General features: G+C 42.9%; 1 protein-coding gene across 2 annotated transcripts in view; it reads right to left on the minus strand.

Moving 5' to 3' along the window:
• Positions 1-4,078: 4,078 nt before the first annotated feature.
• Npr3 (natriuretic peptide receptor 3) overlaps positions 4,079-25,419 on the minus strand; it is a 76,027-nt gene continuing 54,686 nt past the window's right edge. For both annotated transcript variants that reach the window (XM_045133151.1, XM_045133150.1), the window contains exons 4-8: positions 21,886-22,021; positions 16,003-16,097; positions 12,794-12,929; positions 10,715-10,802; positions 4,079-9,225 (exon numbers count right to left, since the gene is read on the minus strand). In XM_045133151.1, the coding sequence (XP_044989086.1) occupies positions 9,114-9,225; positions 10,715-10,802; positions 12,794-12,929; positions 16,003-16,097; positions 21,886-22,021 (567 nt within the window). In that variant the 3' untranslated portion in view covers positions 4,079-9,113. The remainder of the gene's footprint in view (positions 9,226-10,714; positions 10,803-12,793; positions 12,930-16,002; positions 16,098-21,885; positions 22,022-25,419) is intronic.

Consider the following 25,419-nt stretch of genomic DNA (forward strand, 5'->3'; position numbering starts at 1 on the left):
TGGTGCATGCGTCTGGAGTTCATATGCAGCTGCTCAAGGCCCTGGCAAGCCCATTCTCTATCTGCCCCTCAATCTCTCTTTCTCTCTCTTAAATAAATAAATAAATAAGAGCAGCGATACAAGGGGGAAAGGCACAGCTCACCGAAAATGTGTAGCACAAGACCCTCTCTCCCAGGGCTGCTCATCTGCCACCTCCCATCTTCTTGGGAACTTCTGCAACTCTTGATTTTAAGGGTTGCATGAGACCTACAAGAGGAATTCCTTTCCTTGGCTATAGTTTAATGCTAATACATGGTTTATTAAACAACTCTTTTTGGTTTGTTCAAGGTAGGGTCTTACTCTAGCCCAAGCCGACCTGGAATTCACTATGTAGTTTCAGGGTAGCCTTGAACTCACGGTGATCTTCCTACCTGTGCTTCCTGAGTGCTGGGATTAAAGGAGTGCGCCACCACACCCGGCTAACAACTCTTTTTTTTTTTTTAACATATGCAACCGTTGGTACCTATCATAATAATTTTGTTATTTAAGTCAGCCATAAGAAGGCTGTTGTTTAAAGTTCAGGCACAGCCCTAAGTCAATGGTGTTTGGAGTTCCCAGGTGTTCTTTGATAAAGACACAGCCCGACTGCCGCACAGTCAGGAAGCATCCTTGGCTTGTCATGAAGTTCACAGAGGACGAGGGAGATATTGTTGGAAGGAAAGAAAGAAAACCATAGCTCCAAAGGCATAAGTGAAATCAGCCAGAATGAATACGCGAATACATTGAGGAGGTTTGCCCAGCCCTGTCCTTCACTCCTACTACACCTGCCCTCACCCTGACCAAAAATCAGTCTCTTGAGGCTAGAGAGATGGCTTAGCGGTTAAGCACTTGCCTATGAAGCCTAAGGACCCTGGTTCGAGGCTCGATTCCCCAGGACCCACGTTAGCCAGATGCACAAGGGGGCGCACGCATCGGAGTGCGTTTGCAGTGGCTGGAAGCCCTGACGTGCCCATTCTCTCTCTCTCCCTCTCTCTCTATCTGCCTCTTTCTCTCTGTGTCACTCTCAAATAAATAAATAAAAATGAACAAAAAAAAATTTAAAGAAATAAATCTCTTTCATATATTCCAAGAGTGAACTTGCTAAAAAAGAAACGAGCTTATAGTAACTCCAAAAACATAAAAGTACCTAAGGATAAATCTTACCAAGGATGTGAACGTATTCTAGGAAGAAAACTTTTAAGACACTAAAAGAAAAAGAAATTTTAAAAGAAAGCCGATTTTGTTCCTGGATTGGTAGACTCAATATTGTGGAAACGGCTACATTTCCAAAAGTAATCTACAGATTCAACACAATTCCCACCAAAGTTCCAATGACATTTTCCTTAGGACTAGAAAAAATAATCCAACAACTCATATGGAAATACAAAAGACCACACAAAGCCAATGTGAGCCTAAACAAAAAGCTCTGCTAGAGGTATCACCATTCCTGACCCAAAATTATACTACAGAACAGCAGTGACAAAGTATGGTCCTGCCCAGAAACACACATATGGACCAGTAGAATAGAAAAGAATAGAGAAAAACATAAGCAATCCACTAGAAGTTATAGGTAAGAACGTGCTGAGTAAAACTCCATTAGCATAAGAAATAGTCCAAAGAATTAACCAATGGGACTGTCAGCCCACTGAACATAAAGCTTGCAGAATGGAATAAAATCTCTGATAGGGGGTTAGTATCTAGAATATATAAAAAACTGCAAAACTAAATCCCAAGAACAAACTTTCAATCAATGGGCTAATGAACAGACAGTTCCAAAAACATAAACACAAATGGACAACAGATCTTTTTTTTCGATGTTCAACAGCCTTATACCTCAGGGAAATGCAAATCAAGATGACTTTGATATTCCATCTGACCCCAGTCAAAATGGCTATCTCCAAGAAAACTGACTGACACCAAATGCTGGCGAAGTTTTGGGACCCAGCTATACCGCTCCTGGACATATATGCAAGGAATTGGATAGCCCACTACAGAGACACCTTGCATATTCATGTTCACTGCTGCTCTAATCTTAACTACTAGGAAATGGAATCAACCTAAATGTCCAACCACTGATGACCACATAACTAAAGTGTGATACATATACACAATGGAACTTTATTCAGCTTGAAACGAATAGAATTACTATATTTGGAGGAAAATGAATGGAATAGGGAACAATGTATTAAATGAAGTAGCCCCAGTCCAGAAAATAAAAAAGCACATATTCTGTCTCATAAATTCTAACTTTTATTGTATTTTTAAACTTTAGTTTTCTTTATTTATTTGAGTGAGAGAGAGAGAGAGAGAGAGAGAGGGCACACCAGGGCCTCCAGCCACTGTAAACGAACTCCAGACGCATGTGCTCCCTTGTGCATCTGGCTTACTGGGTCCTGGGGAATCAAACCAAGATCCTTTGGCTTTGCAGGCAAATGCCTTAACTCTCCATCCCAAAATCCTAACTTTTTGTGTGTTTTTTTTGTTTTTCTGGGGTTTTTTTTTTTGGTTTTTTTTAGTTTCTTCTATCAAGAAGAATTTTTATTTTTTTTTAATTCAGGACATTTTACTAATTAGTTTTGTATTCAGCAAATACAGTCAGTTTGGTACCATTATTAGGCTCATCCATGGCCTACCCCCTCCCCATTGGCCTCTCCTTTTTGAGGTATATGGGTTGTGCATTGTGGAGTTAGCCCACAGTTATTGGTAAGATAAATGTCTGCATATCATGACCCAACATGTGGCTCTGACATTCTTTCTGCCCCCTCTTCCGCAAAATTTCCCTGAGCCATGTTGGGTTCATTTTTGGTCTACTTCAGTGATGAGGTGTTGGGGGCCTCTGAGGCTCTGGCTCTCTGATTTGGTAGGAGTTGATTTTTCTCTGTGTTGGTCTCCTTCCCCCTTGTGCTTGTATCCGGTTCATCAGGAGAACAGCACCCTTGCTTGTTTTGCCAATTTTTCTTAGTTTCAGCCAGGGCCCTTCTGAGGTATGATGGGGTGGCTCTCTCCTTAGGATCTACAACTATCTTGAAAAGAGAAGCAGATTCTCCAATGGAGAGTAACTTAGTACCAGTATCTTACTTTTTTTATAGAGCATTTGATAGGTGTAGGCCCTCTTGCAGCCCATGATTGATGGTAGCTTGATATTGGAGAGTGGGCTAATGTTTGGATATATGGTTCTGACTTGTTTCCCAGCTCCAGCTATGGGTCTCATACCACTGAGGGGCTCAGTTAGCCAAATCAAGAGCAGTTGGTTCCCCACCATGGCTGTGTGCCACTATTGCACTTGTGTGGGCATCACAACAGGTTATTTGCTGCTAAGTAGGTTAGACCATGAGTTTCTTGGACAGATATTGGTCATGTCCCCCAGTCACCCATGTAGCACCTTCTGGCACCAGACGCGCTGACTGTCTGGGGACTGACACTCTTCTAGCTTCCAGCCATGCCATTCCATTTTACGTGTCAAATGCATATGGTGTCTTCAGCAGTAGGGTCTTACCACTAACCTTTGGTGGGTCATCAAGTACTCTGACAGAAATCTGTCTGTTTTTTAGGAAACCTTGTAGGTCTCTCTGATCAAAAGCTCATTGTGGATGATAGCCCCATGCTCAGAATCCTAACTTTTAATGTCTGTATATAAGTAAATAAGGGGATGTGATGAATCAAGGTAAGATACCATGAGAGAGGAACAAGAGGTGCTCAAGAAGGGAGGGAACAACAAAAAACAAGTACTGCCGCAACAGAAAGGAAGCTATGAAGGGAAGGGCAAAAATGGGGAGAGAAGGGCAGGAAAAGGGGGAGAAAAACAAGAGCGAAAAAAGTTCTTTGAAATATAATATCACGAAAGGTAATTTTTGTATGCTAATAAAAAGTGATTTTTTTTAACTTTGCTTCATTTGGCAAAACTGTTTGAGTCCATTCATGGGTGTCATTCAAATGTTATAACTCCATCATATATACTAACTAATCTTTTATTTAACTACTCCCACAGACACAGAAAATCCTCAAGCAATGTGGACATAGGTAGCCTGTGTTGGTTGAATTAGAAACAAGAGAAAGCTTCTGTGGGGTATATATTTTTAATGAGAACGCATTGCTATACTCGGAGTATATGGCATTCTTGTTTAATAGAAACATTTACAAGAATACATACACATTTATTTCCAAACACCAAATGAAGTAGGTGGTTTAAATGGCCAGTTTGCACCAGAAATAATGTATATTACACAAAACAAGGTTATATCCACAGTTACTAATTCTTATTTCCAACACAGAACAACAATAAATTAAATCACATTATATGCAGAGAGCTCGACTTACATTAGAAGGATGAACTGTAGTAGCTAGTGCGGCTGTGTCTTTTCTACCAGCTTCATGGTGGGTTTGTGTTGCTTGGTAACCCTGTATTTAAATGAATAAGCCCAGAAGATGTGCGCTACAGCGTTGACTTTCCGCGATGGCTAGCCCGTGTCCTCCTGGTTTCAGTTACACACGGGGCGCAAAACCTTAATTCCTGAGACCCAACACAACGGTCTACAAATCCACAGCCTCTCTGGGCTGTTGAGGGCACGTCATTACTGTTTTATATGATAGGCCACGTTGACTTTTTTTTAGCTGTTGACATTAAACAATAAAATACCCCCCATTTCAAAAATTCACATTTTCCCTTTCCTTTACCATCTCTGTTTAGTAATAATTGTATACCATGACAGCTTTGTTCTCCCGGCAAAGTAAAAAAAAACAAAAACTTGTTGGCCTTTATAATGATGTGCACTTGGTAAATGGGCACGTTGTTCCTTCCACATAGAAATTTGGGTCTTTAAACACAAATCAAAGCCATGCAGCCGTTTTGCTGATTCTTAGTTTGGCTTGTTTGGATCGCTCCACCAGGAACCAGCACACACTTGACCCCTGATGGCTTTCTACCTCTGTAACTTGGCTCCCATGGAAACCCTTGCATTGTATTTGGAGTAGCTTAACAACCTGAGCATTAACATCAGCAGGTTTCAAATGCTTTGCCTTTGGTCTGAATTAACACAAGTGGTTAATGAGAAATTTGAACAAACTCCGACGTAGCACCTTTCGAAAGCTATTTTAATCCTACGGTCTAGCTGTAGGCCACACCTGCAAGGGACATTGTGACATCTTCATACTGAGAACCAAAGACAGGATAGCTGGCACAGATACACACTACAAGGCATGTGTGGTCAGATCATTGTACTGAGCTCTCTTCACATACCACGCTATTTTGTCATTTTCTTCTCAAAGGAAGTGTGGAACCCACAAGTTCCCATCTGCATGGGGAAAATGCTGACACACCCTAAGGACCAGGATGGATGTTGGAAGGTAGGTGAATCGCTGGTAGGGACAGTGAAGGCTGCAAAGCTACGCTCTTCTGTTTCTTTTGGGTCAAGCTCCTCAGTCTTCTTACAGGGGCATGTCTCAAGCTTCTTGCTGAATCTGGTTGTCGAGGAAGGACTAAATCACTGGTTATTCTTCAGTTCCTCACTTCCTCAGTGTTCCTAAAACATGACCTGGGTTTCTAGACAGTTCGTTTTGTTTTTCCCACAGAACAAGAAAGAAGGTCAGCTCATTACCAGCTTCCTTATGAAGTCCTGAACCACAGGCTGTAACTAAACAAAACCCATGACATGTAAGTAGAGGGGCCAAATTTCAAGTGGCATCTAATGCCTTTAGGTTTCAGCTATTTGGGGTCTGAAGTCTTTGTGTCACAAGAAACATAGCATTTGTTCCTTCCAGTTTAACACTCCCTTAACACTAGTGTCCTAATATTCTTCTAATGTCTCCTAAAAAGGCTTCCAGAAATAACCAGTGTAAGGTCACTTCAAGAAGGTGGCCACGACACTAGAACCTGTTTCACATCCCATTGTTTCTGTTTGCGAATTTGATTTTCATCTCCCACTGCCCCTGAAATCAGTCTCAATCAAAATGAAAGTAACAAAGGTTACATATGTGTTAGCAAAGATACAGGGAATATGGGCAGAAGTGACTTGGCATTTCAAAGCAAAGGCCTTTGGACTCATGGGAGAGGAGAGAGAAGGCAGGGTTTGTTCTCTTTCTATGTTTCTCCTCTCCCTCCATTAAATATGGCTTCTCAAATGTAAAGAACTGTCTTAATGCCTGTGAAACCACATAGACAAGCTGATAGCTCTTCAGAGAGCTTGTGATGTAAAACCTATGGTCCTGTTGGCAGGAAATACAGACTCTATAGAGAATGCTTTTCTTTTAAGTTCCTCACTGTCTCTCTCAGAATCTAAGATAATCAATGAAGACTATAAGCCTGTGTTTACTTCCAACACCAAACTGTGTATACGTGTACCAATATGAACTTCTATCTGAGTAAATGACAAAACACTGACAAAACATCCTTTCAGAAATTTAGATGCATTGGGTTTCAAGATGAAACTTTAAGGTATGGCTTCAGAACAAATGTCCTATTTATTTTACTACATAACATGTAGCTACTGGCAGAGTGTGAATGACTAGCTGTCAAAGATGTTGCTTAACAAATAGGAATTTAACTCCCACAGTCTCAAGAGGTCTTAACCCAGCCAAACATCTATAGTATTAGCAAAGGCTTCCCAGCTTAACAGAGTTTTCAACATTTAATGGAATTCTAGTAACTCATATGAAGATTTCAAGAAAGAAAAAAAAAGTACATAGGAGACATGAAAATATGCAATTGATTCTAAGAATAATAAAATTGCTTAAAAATTGAAAGAGAAATATATCTATATACCAGAAACCTTACAATTTGTCCTACCACTTTTAAGATACTAAATTCCTACTTATTCTTTTCAGATCTTATCTAAGGGTGTGATATTAAATTTAGAATTATTACTCTATCTCAAGTGAAATAAGACATTTGTTCTAATAATATTGACATGAATAATGAGCTGCTACATAAAATCTAGAAAGGTTACACATGTTTCAACTCAAAGACCAGAACCAGGTAGATGGCCTTTCTCCCCGATAGTAAGCACAAAGGCTGTTTTTCACAAACACAAGATAGTAGAAAATGATTATCTCTAAAACAGATGGGAAACATCATCAAAAACAAAAACAAGAGAGAAGTCAGTTCTCTGGTTTGGGTAACTGAAATGATTTTGTGATCCTTCCATTTTGTTTTGACTTTGGGGAGTTCCCAACCAGAAAACACTGCTGTCCTGAGTTTTACTTCTCAAACCTCTCCTACGTTAGAATTTGGGGTTTACCTTTCTTGCCTTTTTTTCTATTTTTTTTTCAATCCATCACTTTTCACTTTGCATCCAGCATGCAGAATAGAATGTAATTATTTCCATTGTCCATAGCCACTTGTTTTTGGTGGCTGGCACTCCACTTCCTGAACAGCAGCAGGAAAGCACACCTCACATAGAAGTCATCCATTCACTGTGCTCCTAGTCAGAGTAAGGGATGAAGTCCTCTCCAGGGAAGCCCTCACAGAACAACTTCCAGAACATTCCATGTTCACTCAGCTGCTCCCACAGTTAACCTGTGTGAACTACGACCTCCGTGGCCACCAAGAAATTGTGTGAGTTCGCTGGGTTTTCCCATTTGTATACATATGGAGATCATTTTTACAAGCGTGCTTTAGATGCCCAAAATGTTACTGAGAAAAGATCATCGTGGCATAAGTGCAAGATGGTACCCTCACTGAACAGGTCACCCATCCTTCCTCACCATTTTCTCCACAAACAATAAGCCAACGTGGGGTTCTGACCTCTGTGCACAGAACCATAAACACTGGTCCATCCTTCCCAAGCTCCTTAAGTCTGTAGCAGCCCCGTGTCAGGGAACGTGGATAGTGGCCAGCTACTGAGCTCAGGGCTGTTGACCAAAGGGGGACGTAGCAGATATGGAGAAGTCTTCTTTTGCCCAAAATGATCACCTTGAATTTGGATCAGTTCCATGCACGTGTTTCTTAACATTTGTCATGTCTGTGCTTACTTTCAGTTTTTCACACTCTCTTGAATCATTCCTGAAGGAGACAGCCTGCCTTCCTTTACAAACTTCACTGAATTCTACTGACTTTACTCTCCATCTTAAAACTCATCATCTGGTAGAATTAGAAGGGACAATAACGAGCACTTAAAATAATTAAGAGTGAAAAAGAAAACCTGGCTGTAGAATCTGTAATCTGATATCTCTGAACTTGTACAATGAAAGCAGCAATTCGCATTTTACCACAGCCCAGAGAAGAGGGGAAGGAGGGGAGAAGAGAGGCGGCCTTCATCACCAGGAGTTTGTTGCACACTTCACTCATGACTTTAAAATATAAGTGAAATTTATTTTCAAAGATGAAAAAATAGACTCATTTTCTAATACCAAAATACAAGAGTAAAATGCTTAAAAGGTTAGTGTGAAGTGGGGCTTTTTACATCAAAACAAAAGAGAGAGAGAAACATTTCAGACTTGCTACCCCTATATAAATCCTCCTAATTCACTAATATTTACAATTTTCCAGAGTAGCTTCTATGAGACACTGAAGGACACCCTGTCTTGAGATACGATGGCCGGCCTGCAGGTCGATACTGGACAGAGCATTCAGCCCCAAACCTCCACCAGATGCAGAGAGAGTAGCATTGCATTTGCAACCTGGAGACTCTCATTACTGACTTGTATTCAATTTCTCATTGAACATCTACTGGGTGTTCAGTTCCTTCCAAGAATATTCTACTTGTAAAACAAAAGAAATGGGCTTATCTAGCTACAAAACATTTCATTTCATTTAAAAAAAATCACATTTTTTATATCCTTGCGTGAAATACCTCCCAAAGCCATCAGGATACGGAGACGGCAGACGTTGGAAACCTAAATCTAATCCTAGGCTTTTCAAGCAGTGTGCATATCTAACAGTGATGTTATATCCTTGTACATGTTTGCCATGAGATGAAAGCTGAGATGCAGATGGCAATTAATAATAGTTCCTGAGCTTCTAAAGAAAGTTTAAAATGAAATAACTAACTGCTTAAAAGAATGAACTCTTCAAGAATGCTCCTTGTACTCCATTTGATGTCTTTCCTCCCATCTATCTCGTAAGGAATCTCAAGCAGAAAAAAAAAAAAAAAAAGCTTCTTTTAAGCCACCGAAAAATGGGATCTGATGGAATCTTCCCTTAACTCTCGATGTTTCCCAATGGTATTTTCTTCATGTTGGTTTCGCCTCTCAATGGTTATTCTGTATTTCTTCCTGGGTAAAAGGAAAGCAAATGTAGTAATAAAACCTTGCTTTGCTATAAAATACTATGGTTTCTCTTACAAAGAATGCCCTGGGGGGGGGGGGGAGAAGACATCTGGGTTTGGTTTGATTGATGAGAAGAGACAGAATATGAAACCCTGGTCAGAGATTAAAGTAGTGTGCCCCAAGGCGTTATGTCCTCATTCAAGGAGGAAACATTGGCATGCTTTCTGAAATGCCACAGAACAAGCCTTCCCCTTCTTCCCTGGGTGCTTTGTGGGTTAAGTCTTGTCTATTCAGCCCCAAAAGCTCTGCCTGACTCCCAGGATATGAGCTTCAGATAAAGATCAGATTAACTGTTCTGTGACCCAAGGAACAGGAATACAATTGTTCCCACAATGAGCCACATACACCCAGAGCTACATTTCCTTGCAAAAAAAAAAAAAAAAATAGTGAGGAAACCTTGGGTCTGATGACTTACGAATAAACAAATTCAGCTACCAAAGATTACAAAAGACTGGACCACCCTCAAAACACGGGACAAGGGGCTGGAGAGATGACTTAGCCATTAAGGTGTTTGCCTGCAAAGCCAAAGGATCCCGGCTTGACTCTCCAGGACCCACGTAAGCCAGGTGCACAGGGGGTGCAGGAGACTGGAGTTCCTTTGCAGTGGCTGGAGACCCTGGCACACCCCTTTCTCTCTCTCTCTCTCTCTCTCTCTCTCTCTCTCTCTCTCTCTCTCTCTCTCTGCCTCTTTCTCTCTCTCAAATAAATAAATAAATAAGTGAAATACGCTTTTTTAAAAAAGCATGGAACACACAAGACCTTGAATACATGTAGATATTACAATTTTACAAGCTCTGAGGCTGAGCCACGAGGGTAACTAAGCATGTGAGTTCTGCAAATACAGAGCTCACTGCAGCCTGAGCGCAGAGACAGCTGGGAGATTCTTTGGGCTGCTCCAGGTGGACGCAGACACCTATTTCTAAATTGGAGGAAGCCTTGGAAATCCATTTCAATCTTTGCCCAGATTGCCTCTCCACATATACATTTAGGAGGCAGAAGGAATTCTTATTATATGTGAATAAAGGAATCCCAGCAACTCTCCGCCCCGTCAGGAAGTTGGGAGGAATTATACAATAGAAACCCCAGTATTCATTATGCTAACCCGCTGACCACCAAACCCAAGATCACACAAAAGAATGGCTTCAGTCTGGGAACCAGCTTCTTGGATAAGAGAAAGATGTGGGCAAATCCCAAGAGCATTGTGCAAGCATGAGTGATCAAGGTAAAAAAGAGACAGAAGCCGGGGCGTGGTGGCGCACACCTTTAATCCCAGCACTTGGGAGGCAGAGGTAGGAGGATCGCTGTGAGTTTGAGGTCACTCTGAGATTACCTATTGAATTCCAGGTCAGCCTGAGATAGAGTGAAACCCTACCTCAAAAAAAGAAAAAGAAGAGAGAGAGAGAGAGTGAATGCTAACTTTATCAATGGTTCCTACCTGAAAAAGTAGAAGGCCATAAGCAAACCAGCACCTAGTAAAGCTCCCACAACGATTCCCGTCACTGCTGATTCCTCTAGGCCACCTGCTTGAAAGAAGAACATAATCAGGGTTCACTTTTGAGAAATAAGCAGAAAGGCGTTGAGTGTTGTTCACGGGGAGATGTCTCAACATACTACTTGAAATAAAATTTCCTTCCTTTGTTTTTTTTTTTTTAATTTTTTGTTTATTTTTATTTACTTATTTGAAAGTGTCAGAGAAAGAGGCAGAGAGAGAGAGAGAAAATGGGTGCACCAGGGCCTTCAGCCACTGCAAACGAACTCCAGACACGTGCACCCCCTTGTGCATCTGGCTAACATGGGTCCTGGGGAATTGAGCCTCGAACCTGGGTCCTTAGGCTTCACAGGCAAGTGCTTAACCACTAAGCCATCTCTCCAGCCCAAAATTTCCTTCCTTTGTAAGAAATATTTTTCCAGAAGATCCTGGACTTTTTTTTTCTTTCCTAGTATGAAGCTTAAGAAAAACTTTCGAGAAAGAAAAAAAAAAAAACTAGAAAAACACATTGTGACAAGAAAGTGAGGAGAATGGGAACAGAAACAGGTTCAAAGATGGGCATGGGCAAACACCTGTCCCCCCAACACTGGGAGGTTGAGACTGAAGTGGCCCAGTTTAAGGACAAGCCTAGGCTGCTACAAAACAAGATCTGAGACTGTTAGAGAGGGAGGGGAAGAGCGGGGAGGAGGCAGAGAGAGATTAATTTAAGAAGGATTTGGTAAAAACGGAACAAGATTTCACTCGCCCGTGCACTTTCAAGTTTATACTTAAAGACACGAAAGGTCTATGGCAGTAACCTGGCCCGTCTGACCCTCACGGATGGATAGAGTACATTTCAAAGTGCTAGAGGACTTGGTGAAAATGTCATTGGATGAGAACTTTGTTTTTAAATGTTCTTGCAGCCAACCCAGAGAGTTCCATGTCAAATGTCCTATATAGCTTTGTGAAGGTATGGATAATTTGAAACAATCATTCTGAGTGAGCAAAGATCATAAACAATCCCTTGACCACAAAGAGCTCAGAACAGGGCCTTTGGTGCATTATCTCAGCTACTCCTCATTTTACATATGCAAAAGAGAGGATTAGCAAGTTAAAGGGCTCTCTCTCTCTTCGGGTCACAAAATTGGCAAGAGGCAAGGATGAAATTTCAAATCAAGACTCAATAACTCCAAGACCATATTGTTAAATGTATTTCCCCTTCAATCCCTGATCAGAATAACTGCATAGTTATAAATACCTCATCATTCTTTGTAGATTTTTTTATTAATTATTTACTTTGTATAGACACATCATATGCTGGTACCAACATTTCCCTCCTCCCTGCCCCCATTCCACGGAGGACCCTCCACAGTGGGATTTTTGTTATTCCCTATGAGGATGTGGGTTGTACCTCATCATTGGAAAGATGATCCTGAGACATAATGACCTAAAATTACTGACTGGCTTGAAAGACTGGGACTCACTTTGTTCTCCTTCACCAGTTTATAAAGGGATCTCTCTAAACAACCATCACGAACAGTTTTTCCTTCTCATAAGCTTCTTATAAGAAGCATCACTTGCTTCTCTATATCCCAAAGTTATTTATAAATAATACATTTAATACTTATTTGCCAACTTGTAAATTGTCAGATGTCTCATCCTGAGGATTTGGAGAATAACTACAAACTTTCCAAGTCAAAATACGACTTACCAAAAGAGATGGAGAAGTGAAAGTGACCATATAATAATTAATATTTGATTTTCCCCCAAAAGTGAAAACCTCCAATAACTATTGGAGTAGGAGATATAAAAAGCCATAAAAGCAACGAGAAAGCTTCTATCATTTTGGAAGAGAAGAATGGAAAAAAAAAAGAAAAAGGAGATCTAGAAGCTCCAGACAAGAGGAGAGTCCAGTGTGCGATGGTTCCCATGGTGTGGGCAGCATCAGGGAAAGAAATAGAGAGGTTTCAAGCTGAGCCTTAGCGAAGAGCAGGCGTTGGGCTCGAAGGAACAAGGAAACACAGCAAAGTCAGTGTCTGAGCTTACATGATTTGCAAGGAGAGTGGCTGGAATGCTCCAGGATTCTGCTCTCATCAATTCGCAGCTTGAAAGGACCCCACGGATACTTGACATTGGGCCGCATTTTGAACCGACCTTCTTTTCCAAAGTAATCACCAATAACCTAGAGAAAAGCAAAAACCAAGATTTACAAAAGGAAAGGCCAACCGTATCTGCTTTCAAAGGAGGCAGAAAAAGCTCCTATGTTGGGCTGGAGGGATGGTGTGGTAGTTTGAATAGAGGGCCCCAATATATTCAGTGTTTTCTTAGTTTGTAGTTTGTATTTGCAGCCACTTGGCTGGAGGCAGTGTCACTGGGTGGATCTTAAGGTGTGGTGATGGGTTTCAGATTTCAATCTAAAGATATGCAAAGTGGGCCTAACTGGAGCTCCTGAAGTGTGCTGTGCGGTGTGGCTTTTGACTTTTGGCTTGTGCTTCTCTCTGTGTTTGGGCCTGTGAAAGCAGACAGCTTCTTCTGCCACTATGGAGCTTCCCCTGGATCTGTAAACTTCAATAAATCCCTTCCTCCATAACTGTGCCTAGTCTGGAAGTTCACCTCAGCAAACCTGAAGCTGTCTACTACAGATGGCTTAGCAGTTAAGGTGCTTGCTTGCCTGTGATATCTAAGGAAGGACCCAGGTTTTATTTTTCCCCAGAACCCACAGAAGCCAGATGCACAAGCTGGTGCATGCATATGGAGTTCTTTTACAGTGGCTACGGGCCCTGGCATGCCCATTTTCTCTCTCTTGCTAAATAAATAATTTTTATATGAAAGCTCATAACTTTGCATGGTATTCCCCAAAACACAGCCTATCTAAACAGGCTACCTTTACAGGAAGCCAGAGGGCCACCCTTCGCCATATCACTCTAGACAGTGACAGCAAAAGTTTCAGAAGAAAATGGGAAACAGGGCTCCCTCTCTGTGCGCCCTGAGCAGATGTCCCTGAGGACTTGATAAATCAAGATTGGGAGTCATAACGTGGCTCTCAAAGTGGGCAATACTGAGCCAGGAGAAGGTAGGAAGTGGTCAGGCAGCCTCAGAAAGGTATTCAATGATGAAGGCAGTGCCACCTTCAACATGCCCACTCTGGAGGCCAAACCCCACCAGCACTCTCCCTGGGTATTGATCAGTTGCTACTACCTAGTGGGGAGAGAGGATCTTGCATTTCCTTGAGGAAACAATAATTCCAGTATTCATGTTTTCTTCCCCTCACTCATTCAACAGGGTCTGCTCACTCTTCTTTCATACTATCAGCCTCATGTGAAGCCTGTTACCCTTTGGAACATGGGAAGGAGGACCAAGGCCACTACAGGTCCAGGTTAAGCAGGTCACAGGTATAGAGCCTCTTCACCTCACGTAGACCGTAGACCACATCTGATGAATACATCTGAAGACTACAGAGTATCTTCACGAGGCTTTCTGTTGGATCCTTTTCTAGTTAGTTCTCCCCCTTTGGGCCCCCATTATCAGGCTGAATTCTATTTTGACTAGTTATAGAGGCACCTGTAAGATCCTGAGTGTAGTTCCAGGGTCATCCTGTTCCCAGATTACCATGACTGAAATTGGATTAGTACCTGAGCCTACATCCTGGAGTGTTTTCCCAGCCAGGTTAACCTCTCTTTTGCCTGGGCACAAGGATGTAGCCTCCAAGTGACATGTGACATCTCCCCTCTCTCCTGACTGAATGCCACCAGGCACTCAAAGACTATGTCTGGTTGTAACATAAAGAACTCTAGATTCTCACCTACAATATGACAATTATGGGTATGTACTGTGCACAAGTGCTTTCTTTACACACTGTAACTCTAAGGGTCCGAGAATCACTGAAGAAAGACCCCAGACTCAAATAGTATGCAAAAACAAAGAGTGTTTATTCTGCAGAATCAGCCAGCATGCAGGGGTCAACCATTCATACAAAATGGTGACCCTGAGAGGAGCTCTCAGGCTCCTTTCAAGCACAGCTAGAGGAATTTTGGCAGGCTTAGTCTTTTCTAACATGATTGGCTAATTTGAACAGTAACTGTACTTGTATTCTTTTGATTGGTCCTAAGGGTTTGGCAGGCTAGGTCTAGGGGAATTCTAGGCGGGTCAGGTAATCTTTAAAATGATTGGCTAGGCAAGCGGCAGTTACAGTTGTGCATCTCTGATTGGTTGGGGCAGAAGGCACAAAAGGGACATGTCTGGGCATGTCCAGGAACTGACTCAGCCTCTGGGTGCCTACCTTCCGAGCCACATGTCAGGGCAGGCCCTTTCCAGAAGTCCTGCCTGCCTCTCTGGGAAACTGAAACTTGGGCCTAGTTAGAGTGGCATCTAACTGAAGCCTGTCATGGCATCAGTTTGATCCCTTCAGTAACCTCACAGTGAGCTAAGACAAACTGTCACTTCCCACCTTCTCCAGAAGGGGAAGCTTGATGACAAACATGAAGAGTTATTTAGGAAATAGAGGGAGGGTGACTCCTGCTCCTTGGTCCCTATTGCAAAGGCCACATACACCAGCAAAGGAAAGAAACAGCAAGTCTCATATGCCAGGGCTCAAAATGACAACAGGAATAATTAGCACCAAGGGAACATTGGAGAAGTGGCACTATCTGCTGAAGGACAAGTTTTAGCAGAAACACTTTATATTTAATATATTGGTTTCGTTTCCTATAGCCCGAGCAACATTCATGTGAAATCAATAAAATTATAATATCTATGAGGAATATCCAACTGAAGCAGGGAGTTCCCACTGTCAGCAATTGTCACAGAAACTCCTCTTTCTGCCCAGGGCACTCTTGGCTCTTCATGATGCTGTGCTGAAACTCTGCTAGCTTTTGAAATGACATGTAGAATTTTTGAAATACATGAAACAGATATAGAGTCTGTAACAGACACCAGGAAAAAAAAATCTGGAAATTTAAAAGACAAGGAAGTTTGATTATTTCTCCCCCCTCTGCCCTCTGGTGTGCTTGTTGCCTAGGACTCCTGGATGACTCTTGACTGCTTGAAATGTAAGACTTCCCTACTGAGATATACATGGAACCGTCTCCTGACATCCTACCTGACACCCTCAACCAACAGGACGCTCTCTCTACGTGGAAATGCCCAAATGTTCAATTCGTGTTCATGGGAAAGGCCACTTTGGCCACCCAGGACAAACGTACCCTCAATTTGCACTTGCGGAAGGACAGACTAGAGGAGACGTCACAGGTGCTTACCTCCTGAGTGCCCGCTTCACTGTCAGTCATAGCAATCACAGAGAAATCCCCGTACCGGTCCCCATTGGCATCTATGGACACTTGCCCAGCAATGCCTACAGAACAAGAGGCAACGTTAGTTATTGAAACTACCACCATCTGCCAAGAAAATGAATCAACAGGCTTAAAAAAAAAACAAAAGGGCTGGAGAGATGGCTTAGCGGTTAAGCGCTCGCCTGTGAAGCCTGAGGACCCCGGTTCGAGGCTCGGTTCCCCAGGACCCACGTTAGCCAGATGCACAAGGGGGCGCTCGTGTCTGGAGTTTGTTTGCAGTGGCTGGAGGCCCTGGTGTGCCCATTCTCTCTCTCTCTTTCTCTCTCTCTCTCTCTCTCTCTGTCTCTTTGTCTGTCTCTCTCTCTCTGCCCCCCCCTCTTTCTCTCTCAAATAAATAAATAAAAATGAACAAAAAAAAATTAAAAAAAAAAACTCATGCCACAGGGAATCACATCAGACTTCAAGCATTTTTGTTGGCATTTGGAAAGACATTGTAATTTCATCTGTGTCTGCATTCCTAAATTCCTAACATCTCTTCGTTTACAAGAAAAAGAAATAAATGATTTGGGGGAATATGTTTTTTATATGTATATATAGTAAGGTTAACCCAGAAAGCAGCATGCCCATTCTAGACTATTGAATGGATTTTTCTTTAAAAAAAAAAAAAGTAGAGTGAGAAATGGTGGTGCCTATCATAAATTCACATGAACACGGGACTATCACACAAGGAAAATCCCAGGGCTTGGGATTCGGTGAGCTTGCATCATACAGACTGCATTGATACGTGGTATAGCAGAAAGCCAAGTTCTTGGTGGACTTTGCCGGAAACAGAATGGAGCCACCGCTCACCTTAATTTTTTTGTCTTCTTAATATAGACAAGTTACAAAGGGCACTCCTATCTCCAAGTTCTGTACCCTTGAGCCTGTAAAGCTTTAAGTGGTAAATTTTTGTTTGTTTGTTTGTTTGTTTGTTTTCAGAGGTAGGGTTTCAGTCTAGCTCAGGCTGACCTGGAGTTCGCTATGTCATCTCAGGGCGGCCTCGAACTCTCTGTGATCCTCCTACGTCTGCCTCCCAAGTGCTGGGATTAAAGGCGTGCACTACCACTCCCGGCTAGTGGTAAATATTATATTTTATCTCCAACATGATCGGCTGTTATGTTCAGAGATGTTGGAAGGGTGTGTTCTGCTGAGTGTTTAACAAAATATTTTTTAATCTTTTGAATATCACCAGAAGCCCACAGCTGAAGAATGGCTGGTTTTTACCCAGGTGTGTTCATTCATTGCTTACCCCGTGTTATCTGGAATATTGCAGAATACTGAGTTAGTGCTGAGGCAGAGGCTAAGATGAATTATGCACTTTCTCTCATGGGAATCAGACTGGCTGCACTGAACTACAGCTTTGGCATTATCTGCTGCTGTTACCTTAGGCAAGAAACTAGACCTCAGACCTCAGTCCTTACAATAATGTTATGGGACTATATATAATCTTATGGAATAATATCACGTCCCTATTAAGAGCCTATGGAGATGATTACATTAGACAAAATAGGTAAAACAACTCCAGCACATAGTTAAGAGGAGTTAGATGTTTACTTCTATAATTATAATTATCTTTTACTTAGTTTTATTATTCCTACAGCTTGAGTTTCTCTTATCCAAAATACGTGGGGCCAAAAGGATTTCAGATTTTAGAATATTTGCATATGCATACTACAATAGCTTGAGAATAGAACGTAAGTGTAAAAATGGAATTCATTTTGTATCCTAAGCACCTCTTCTATATAGCCAGAAGATAATTTTATACAATATGTTTAATAATTCTGTGCATGAACCAAACATTCAGAGTGTCAGATTTGGGAGCATTCTTATTTGAGATTTTTTTACGTTAAGGAATCTCGGCCATATTTATTTCATGATCACTATTGGCATTAGTGTCCTTGTAGCCTGCCAGAGAACATCTGCCTCTGTTCTACCACTCAGGAGGAATCAGCACCTCAGGTTGGCAGCAGGGATTTTACAGGGTGCATTGATCTATGATTCAGAAGAGCAGCAATCAAAAAGTGAGAGGGGGCTGGAGAGATGGCTTAGTGGTTAAGGCGCTTGCCTGCAAGGCCTAAGAATGCAAGTTCAAATCTCCAGGGCCCACGTAGCCAGACACACAATGACATAAGCATTCAATGTCACACATGCACACAAGGGGGCACATGCATCTGGAGTTCATTTGCAGTGGCTTAAAGGTCCTGGTGTGCCCATTCTCTCCCTCTCTCTCTCTCTCTCTCTCTCTCTCTCTCTCTCTCTCTCTCTCTCTGTCTCTCCTGTCTCTCTCTCGCGCTCTCCCTCTTTCTGTTTCTCCTCTCTCTGAAAAATAAAATAATAAAGTTGGGTGTGGTGGTGCACACCTTTAGATCCCAGCACTTGGGAGGCTGAGGTAGGAGGATCACTGTGAGTTTGAGGCCACCCTGAGACTACATACTGAAATCCAGGTCAGCCAGAGTGAGACCCTACCTCAAAAAAAAAAAAAAACAATAACAATAATAATAAATAAAATAATAAGAAAAAATTATTTAAAAAAAATGAGAGGATCAAGGTAGAAAGACTAATCTAGTGGAATTTACAAATGCCAAAAGGATCAGAGAAGCTAGGAGGTTTCTGACTAAGTGGCCCATGTGAACTGTAAGGCTAAGACAGGATCGCCAAAGCATAAAGGAGCCACTTGCTTTTGGCCAGCAATAGGAGCTTCTAGCAGCCAATCCATAAAAGGAATCCCATATCACTAGCTGACTGATGCGTGTCTATGTTTTAATGTTTGTTCACTAAATAGAAGAATGCATGCGTCAGCCACTGTCTGGTGAAGCAGAGTTGCTTGTTTGCCCGGGAAAGAGTTTAGTGAAGGTCCTCCTTGGTGCTGTTATTGAGAGAAAGGAACTGACTCCTCCAGTGAAATGAATGTCTGCAGAGAAGCATCCCGAGGGAAAGTTCCATCCTCTCGTGTGGCTTGGAGAGGGCAGGCATTTGGGTTTACTGTCCCTTGGTATGTGGTTTGAAGGCCCACCAGTGTTTCCAGACTTTGGTCTACTTTGCTGGAAACAGAATGGAGTCACCATTCAACTTAATTTTTGTTTTGTCTTCTTAATATAGACAGGTTACAAAGGATACTCCTATCTCTGTATCTTTGACAGCCAGTAAAATTTGAAATGGTCAATACTATAGATGATATCTTGCATATTATCTCCAACACATTAGCCATTATGTTTAAAGGTGTTTGGGAAGGTGTGTCCTGCTGACTGTTTTACAAAATATTTTTTTTAAGAGGCAGCAGCCCTGGTACTCCAAGCCCTCATTACACCTTGGAGTTATTATAATTCTGCCAAGAAAACGGGGTGAGAACTCTCAGGGTAGCCAATTAGCAAAGTGAGACTTCGCCTGAGAGTATCAGCAGACGGTGAGGTTGTCAGGCTGACAGCAGAATTTTTCCTGTACAGTAATGAGCCTCCCCGCCCTCATTTCTATTTGCCTGGAGTGGGCCAGCTCAGTGCTGAGCCACAGTCCTGTTTACCTTGTCCCTCTGACCTCTCACACAGAGGAAACTCGGCTTCGTCCTGGGCCACTTATTGAAAGTCTTGAGAGTTGATCATAGGTTTGAAGGCAATAAAATCCAATTTTGTCAAACAACATCCAGAGTATTTTTCCCCTGACAACTTAATGGTCACTTACACTGACCACTGAAATTAAAAATGTTTTTAATTTTTGGGAGGTCTGAGTTTTTTCTTCATACAGCTATCTTAGAGTTCTTTGGAAAGCTACCCTCAAATGGATCATTATTCAGCAAATAAAATGGGTTCTCCAAACCATTCAAGTTCAAAACTTACCTCGGCTTCAATTATCTTTACATTTGGACAAGTGAGATTATAACTGTAGAGTCAACTATAAAAATCACTATACACTTATTGTCTATTGACTGGGGAGACCTGGTCCTAAAATGAAAACATCAAGATGACCTATGGGAAAATTTAGCCCATGCCCCGGCTCTAAACAAATCTGTATTACAGTCGTTGTGGGTCCTTGCACTTCTCTTAACAACCTCCCACAGTGTTGCCCTCCAGCACCCCCCAACTCTGGCTTCTGTCCTTCTGTCAGAAGACCAAGGACAAATGACCACACCATCCAGTGAGTAATAGCTAAGAATGGGATGTGGCCGACCAAGGTTGTGTCCCCACACACCGGCTTCTCGGTGCATTGTGCCCAATTCTGGGAAATCTGACTTTGTCCTAATATGCCCCCTAAGTTACTCTGTTCTATTCCAGCTCCTCAGCTGAAGGCAGTCCGAGGTAAAACAAGTTCACCCAGAGGCTTTCTCATCCACAACCCACTACCTGTGTAAAAGAAAGGGGGACAGCACTCTGATATGGTGAAATCCAGGCTGGAGGGCTGGCTTAGCGGTTAAAGCGTTTGCCTGCAAAGCCAAAGGACCCTGGTTTGATTCCCCAGGACCCACGTAAGCCAGATGCACGAGGGGGCACATGTGTCTGGAGTTCATTTGCAATGGCTGGAGGCCCTGGCGTGCCCATTCTCTCTCTCCCTCTCTCTGCCTTCTCTCTCTCTCTCTCTCTCTCTCTCTCTCTCTCTCCCTCTAATAAATAAATAAAAGTAAAAAACTAAACCCAGGCATGGTGGCATTTGTCATTAATCCCAGCACTCAGAAGGCAGAGGTAGGAGGATTGCCAAGAGTTTGAGGCCATCCTGAGACTATATAGTGAATTCCGGGTCAGCCTGAGCTACAGTGAGACCCTACCTTGAAAAACAAAAAAAAGAAAGGAAGGAAGGAAGGAAATCCAATGGTGGGCACCACAGCTACCACCTAAACAACCCAAGGTGGGACTCAATTCCTCCCTACTCTCCTGCTTTTCCTGATAACCAACACCAAGCTGAGCAATAGAGTGAGAAGGCCATCCTGAAAAAAGAACATATATCCCAAATCTAGTCCGGGCAGTACTCATTCATGTCATTAAACATCTCACCAGTATGATTACAAATACACACAGGCTGAAAGAGCTCAAAGGAAGGGTAAAAGGCCAACCTGAAAGGACTCCTGTCAGTCAACCAGCCCCACCTCCTTACGAAGCAGGTAAAGAAAGGCAATCTTAGGGCTGGGGAGATGGCTTAGCGGTTAAGGCATTTGCCTGCAAAGCCAAAGGACCCAGGTTCAATTCCCCAGGATCCATGTTAGCCAGATGCACAAGGGGACGCAAGAGTCTGGAGTTCATCTGCAGTGGCTGGAGGCCCTGGTGCGCCCATTCTCTATCTCTCTCTGGCTCTCTCCCTCTTTCTCTGTCAAATAAATAAATAATAAAGTTTTTTTAAAAAAAAAAATTAAAAGAAGGGCTGGAGAGATGGCTTAGCAGTTAAATGCTTGCCTGTGAAGCCTAAGGACCCCAGTTCGAGGCTCGATTCCCCAGGACCCACGCCAGATGCACAAGGGGGCGCAAACATCTGGAGTTCATTTGCAGGGGCTGGAGGCCCTGGTGCGTCCATTCTCTCCCTCTCTCTATCTGCCTCTTTCTCTGTCTGTCGCTCTCAAATAAATAAATAAAAATAACTAAAAAAAAATTTTTTTAAAGAAGCATAGACCTGTTATCACAATCCAGAGACAAGACATTTCCTAGGCCGGTGGAATCTTTTCCAATTGCGTTATTTCATTTTACTTCCTGTGAGTCTGTGGGGTGGATTGGCTTATTATCTATACTATAAAGACGGAGAAAGCAGCCTCTGGATAGAAACTCAGGAACCACACAGAGCAGTGGGCGGCGCAGTGGGCCCCTGGCACTGTTGCCATGTAGCTGAAAACCCTACCTTCAAACGTCCTGTTCCACGTTTGCTGGATAATTCTCCCTCCATCCTTCTTGCTGTAGCCAGCTCTGAGGACTTCGTGCAAAGCCAGAACGTACAGAAGGATGGCGTCGTGGAAACCCTCCACAAACATGTTCACCTGCAAGCAAAAGCCACTGTGGATGAGCCTGGGCCAACAACAACCTTCGTTCACCCACGACAAAAGGAAACGAAACGGCTCAAAGCGAGCCTGGAGGCCTGAGAGCAATGGTGGGAATGGAAAGAGTCTTGTGGTTTGTTCTGGCACTGAGCAAGGAAAACCCTGCTCCTAGTTGGGACTGTCCAAGTGTGAGAGAACCCATTCCATTCTCTTGGCCAGGTTCGGCATTGCAGGCACATCAGAGCCTCAGAAATAGTCCCCCCCCCCCCCATGCCCATGCCCTTCTGCCCCACATCCATAGACTGCCTCAAGCCAACAGGAAGCCGGCTCCCCTAAGTGAGGGGCTCCTCCTTGGATGGTCCCGATGACCTCGCCAAGCTTTCAGTATAGAACATACTGAAAGAACAGTGAAAGCGAGGCATCGCGACACCTGTCCTTAATCCCAGCTACTTGGCCAGCTCAGGCAGAAGATCAAGAGTTTGAGGACAGCCTGGGCTACACAGCAAAGCCTTGTCCCAAACAAACAGACAAAACAAAGGACATAGGGACTTGGGGATCCATTGAGTCATACTCAATGCAACCATCGTCAGTCACCTGCTAGCGTATTGGTACTATGCCAAAAAGAATAAACACAATGATTTCTGCCTGCCTGGGGGCCGGTACTCCCTCCTCTCAGGTTAACAGTCACATCTCAGACTCCCTTTTCCACCCTCTGCCAAGCTCCAAGGACAGAAGTGGAGATAGCATTGAAACAGCTGGTACATCCCCTTTGCTCCCTGCCTCAGAAGAGGTAGTCTTTCTCTCCAGAAACGTCCGTTTCATAAACAGAACCAGTGGCCACTGAGCCTGGAGAAGTTATTTTCGCATGCGGTGCTTCGTTCCTTTCATCGGTACGTTGTCATGAGATGACCTGCTTTAAGAGGCAAGAACCATGACACGCGCCACATAACATGCTTAGCACACATCCAGTGTCCAACAAATACAAACTAATGCTATTACCACTAATATAAGGACTATACAATGGTACTGGTGTGACAGAGATCTGCTCAGGGTACCGTAAAAATGCAGCTAAAAAGAATCATCAGTATTGGGCAGAGAGATGGCTTAGAGGTTAAGCGCTTGCCTGTGAAGCCTAAGGACCCCGGTTCGAGGTTCGATTCACCAGGACCCACATTAGCCATATGCACAAGGGGGCGCACGCATCTGGAGTTTGCAGTGGCTGGAGGCCCTGGCATGCCCATTCTCTCTGTCTCTTTCTCTTTCCCTCCTTCTCTCTCGCTCTCAAATAAATAAATTTTTAAAAAGTTTAAAAACAGAGTAGTCAGTATTAGGGATTGAAGAGAAGTGAGGAAGAGAAACTCGTGACCTAGTTGAACTGAGTTTGAAAATAAACAGATGTTTTGTAAAGTATGAGGGTGGAGGAAATATTGCAGGCAGAAAAATGTGGGCAAAGGTATATCCTGGCAGGGTGGTACATTACAAACCACAGCCAGGGCTAGAGATATAGGTCAAGCAATTAAAGGTGCTTGCTTGGCTCGCTCACACTCTCTCTCTCTCTCTCAGTTTCTCTCTCTATGTGTGTGTATGTCTTGCTCCAAATAAAATAATTTTTTTTTTAAAAAAGCACTCACTTGAAGCCGGGCATGGTGGTGCACACCTTTAATCCCAGCACTCGGGAGATAGAGGTAGGAGGATCGCCATGAGTTTGAGGCCACCCTGAGACTCCATAGTGAATTCCAGGTCAGCCTGGGATAGAGTGAGACCCTACCTCAAAAAAAAAAAAGTACTCACTTAAAAGCCTGATAGCCTGGGTTTGATTCCCCAATACACATTTTAAAGCCAGATATCTGGAATTTGTTTGCAGGGGCAAGTGGCCCTGATGCACCCATATTCATATTCTCTCTCTCTCTCTCTCTCTCTCTCTCTCTCTCTCTCTCTCTCTCTCTCTCCTAGCAAATTAATAAAATATTAAAAGAGAACCACAACAGTTCTGTTAGGCTGGGGCATGAAGAACAGGGTCCCAAGGAGATAGCCAGGGGAGATTCAGGCCTTTGAGAACCAGAAGGCCTCCCTGGGAAATATGGGTTGTCCTCAGCAAACATCTGATCACTTTGGCTTGCTTTATTCCTTGCGTAGCAGGATTCTAAGTCCCCTTTGGTAAATCCTAATACCACATTAAACCCATTCTAGCACTGGACATGGAATGAGCAAATGCAATCTTATAAGCTGAGCGGTTTACAAACTCTACAAATGCAACAAAACATCCATTCCTTGTTTCAGGAGTCAGTGTCAGCGACTAAAGGCCGGGGCTAAGGAGTGCCCTGGGCGTTCCTCAGAGGACCAGGGCATGGCTGCTCCGTGAGACACTCCCTGTCTCCTGGGACCCTTCTTCAGCAGCTGATCAAGACACGTTCACAGACAGCATCGCCAGGTTCAAGGGCGCTCTCACAGACACCATTGCCCAATTCAAGAGCCCACTCTCAGCAGAAGCGATTATTTCAGATTTACCAAAGCCTGGTACAGCCGAGCAAGGTTAGAGCACTGGTAAAAGAGCCTGTGCTTCCTTATAGGTCACCCACTTCATAGTGTGTAACTACACCACTCTGCGCCTCATCCAGAAAACAAGGAAAGTTATAATACCTAGATCATGGGTTTATGTGACTTATTAAGTGTAACAGACCTCAACAGCTTCTGAAAAAAATCACTAGTCAGATGTCATGGTGGTAACTGGAGATAGAGATTTATAAACAGCGGGATTCTGCTTAGCTTCAAATTTATATATTTTTTAAAGACTTGCAGAATATTTTATTTTATTTTATCTTATCTTATCTTATCTTATCTTATTTTATTTTATTTTAGAGACAGGCAGACCGAGAGAGAAAATGGGTGTGTCAGGGCCTCCAGCCACTGCAAACGAATTCCAGAAGCATGTCCTATCTTGTGCATCTGTATTACATGGGTCCTGGGGAATCAAACCTGGGTCCTTAGACCTCACTGGTCATCCTTGGGGAGAGGTGGAAGGTGAGACAGATGCTTGTTCACAAACAGCTCTGAGTTAGCTGGCTGAATCCACAGTCCAGTCCTAGCCCAGACATTTGACTTAATCTCTCCAATCTTCACCTTCCTAACTTGTTAAGTAGAACATCTCACGGAGCTTTCCTGGGGATTAAATGAATTAGTGCATCTAAAACACCTAAAACAGTTCCTGGGACCATGAAGGCCATGAGTGGTTGTTGGCTCTTACTCTTAGCTGTCACGCTTACATCCCAGAGTCATTATTTACTTAGGCAAAGAATGATGTAGAAATAACATCTACTAGTCAAAGACAATTTTCTGCTGCTTTGGCTGTGCTAATTCAGTTTTCCAAAGGAATACACAATTTTCACTTTAGGCCATGA

This window comes from Jaculus jaculus, chromosome 13, assembly GCF_020740685.1.
Source record: "Jaculus jaculus isolate mJacJac1 chromosome 13, mJacJac1.mat.Y.cur, whole genome shotgun sequence".
Classification (NCBI taxonomy): Eukaryota; Metazoa; Chordata; class Mammalia; order Rodentia; family Dipodidae; genus Jaculus; species Jaculus jaculus.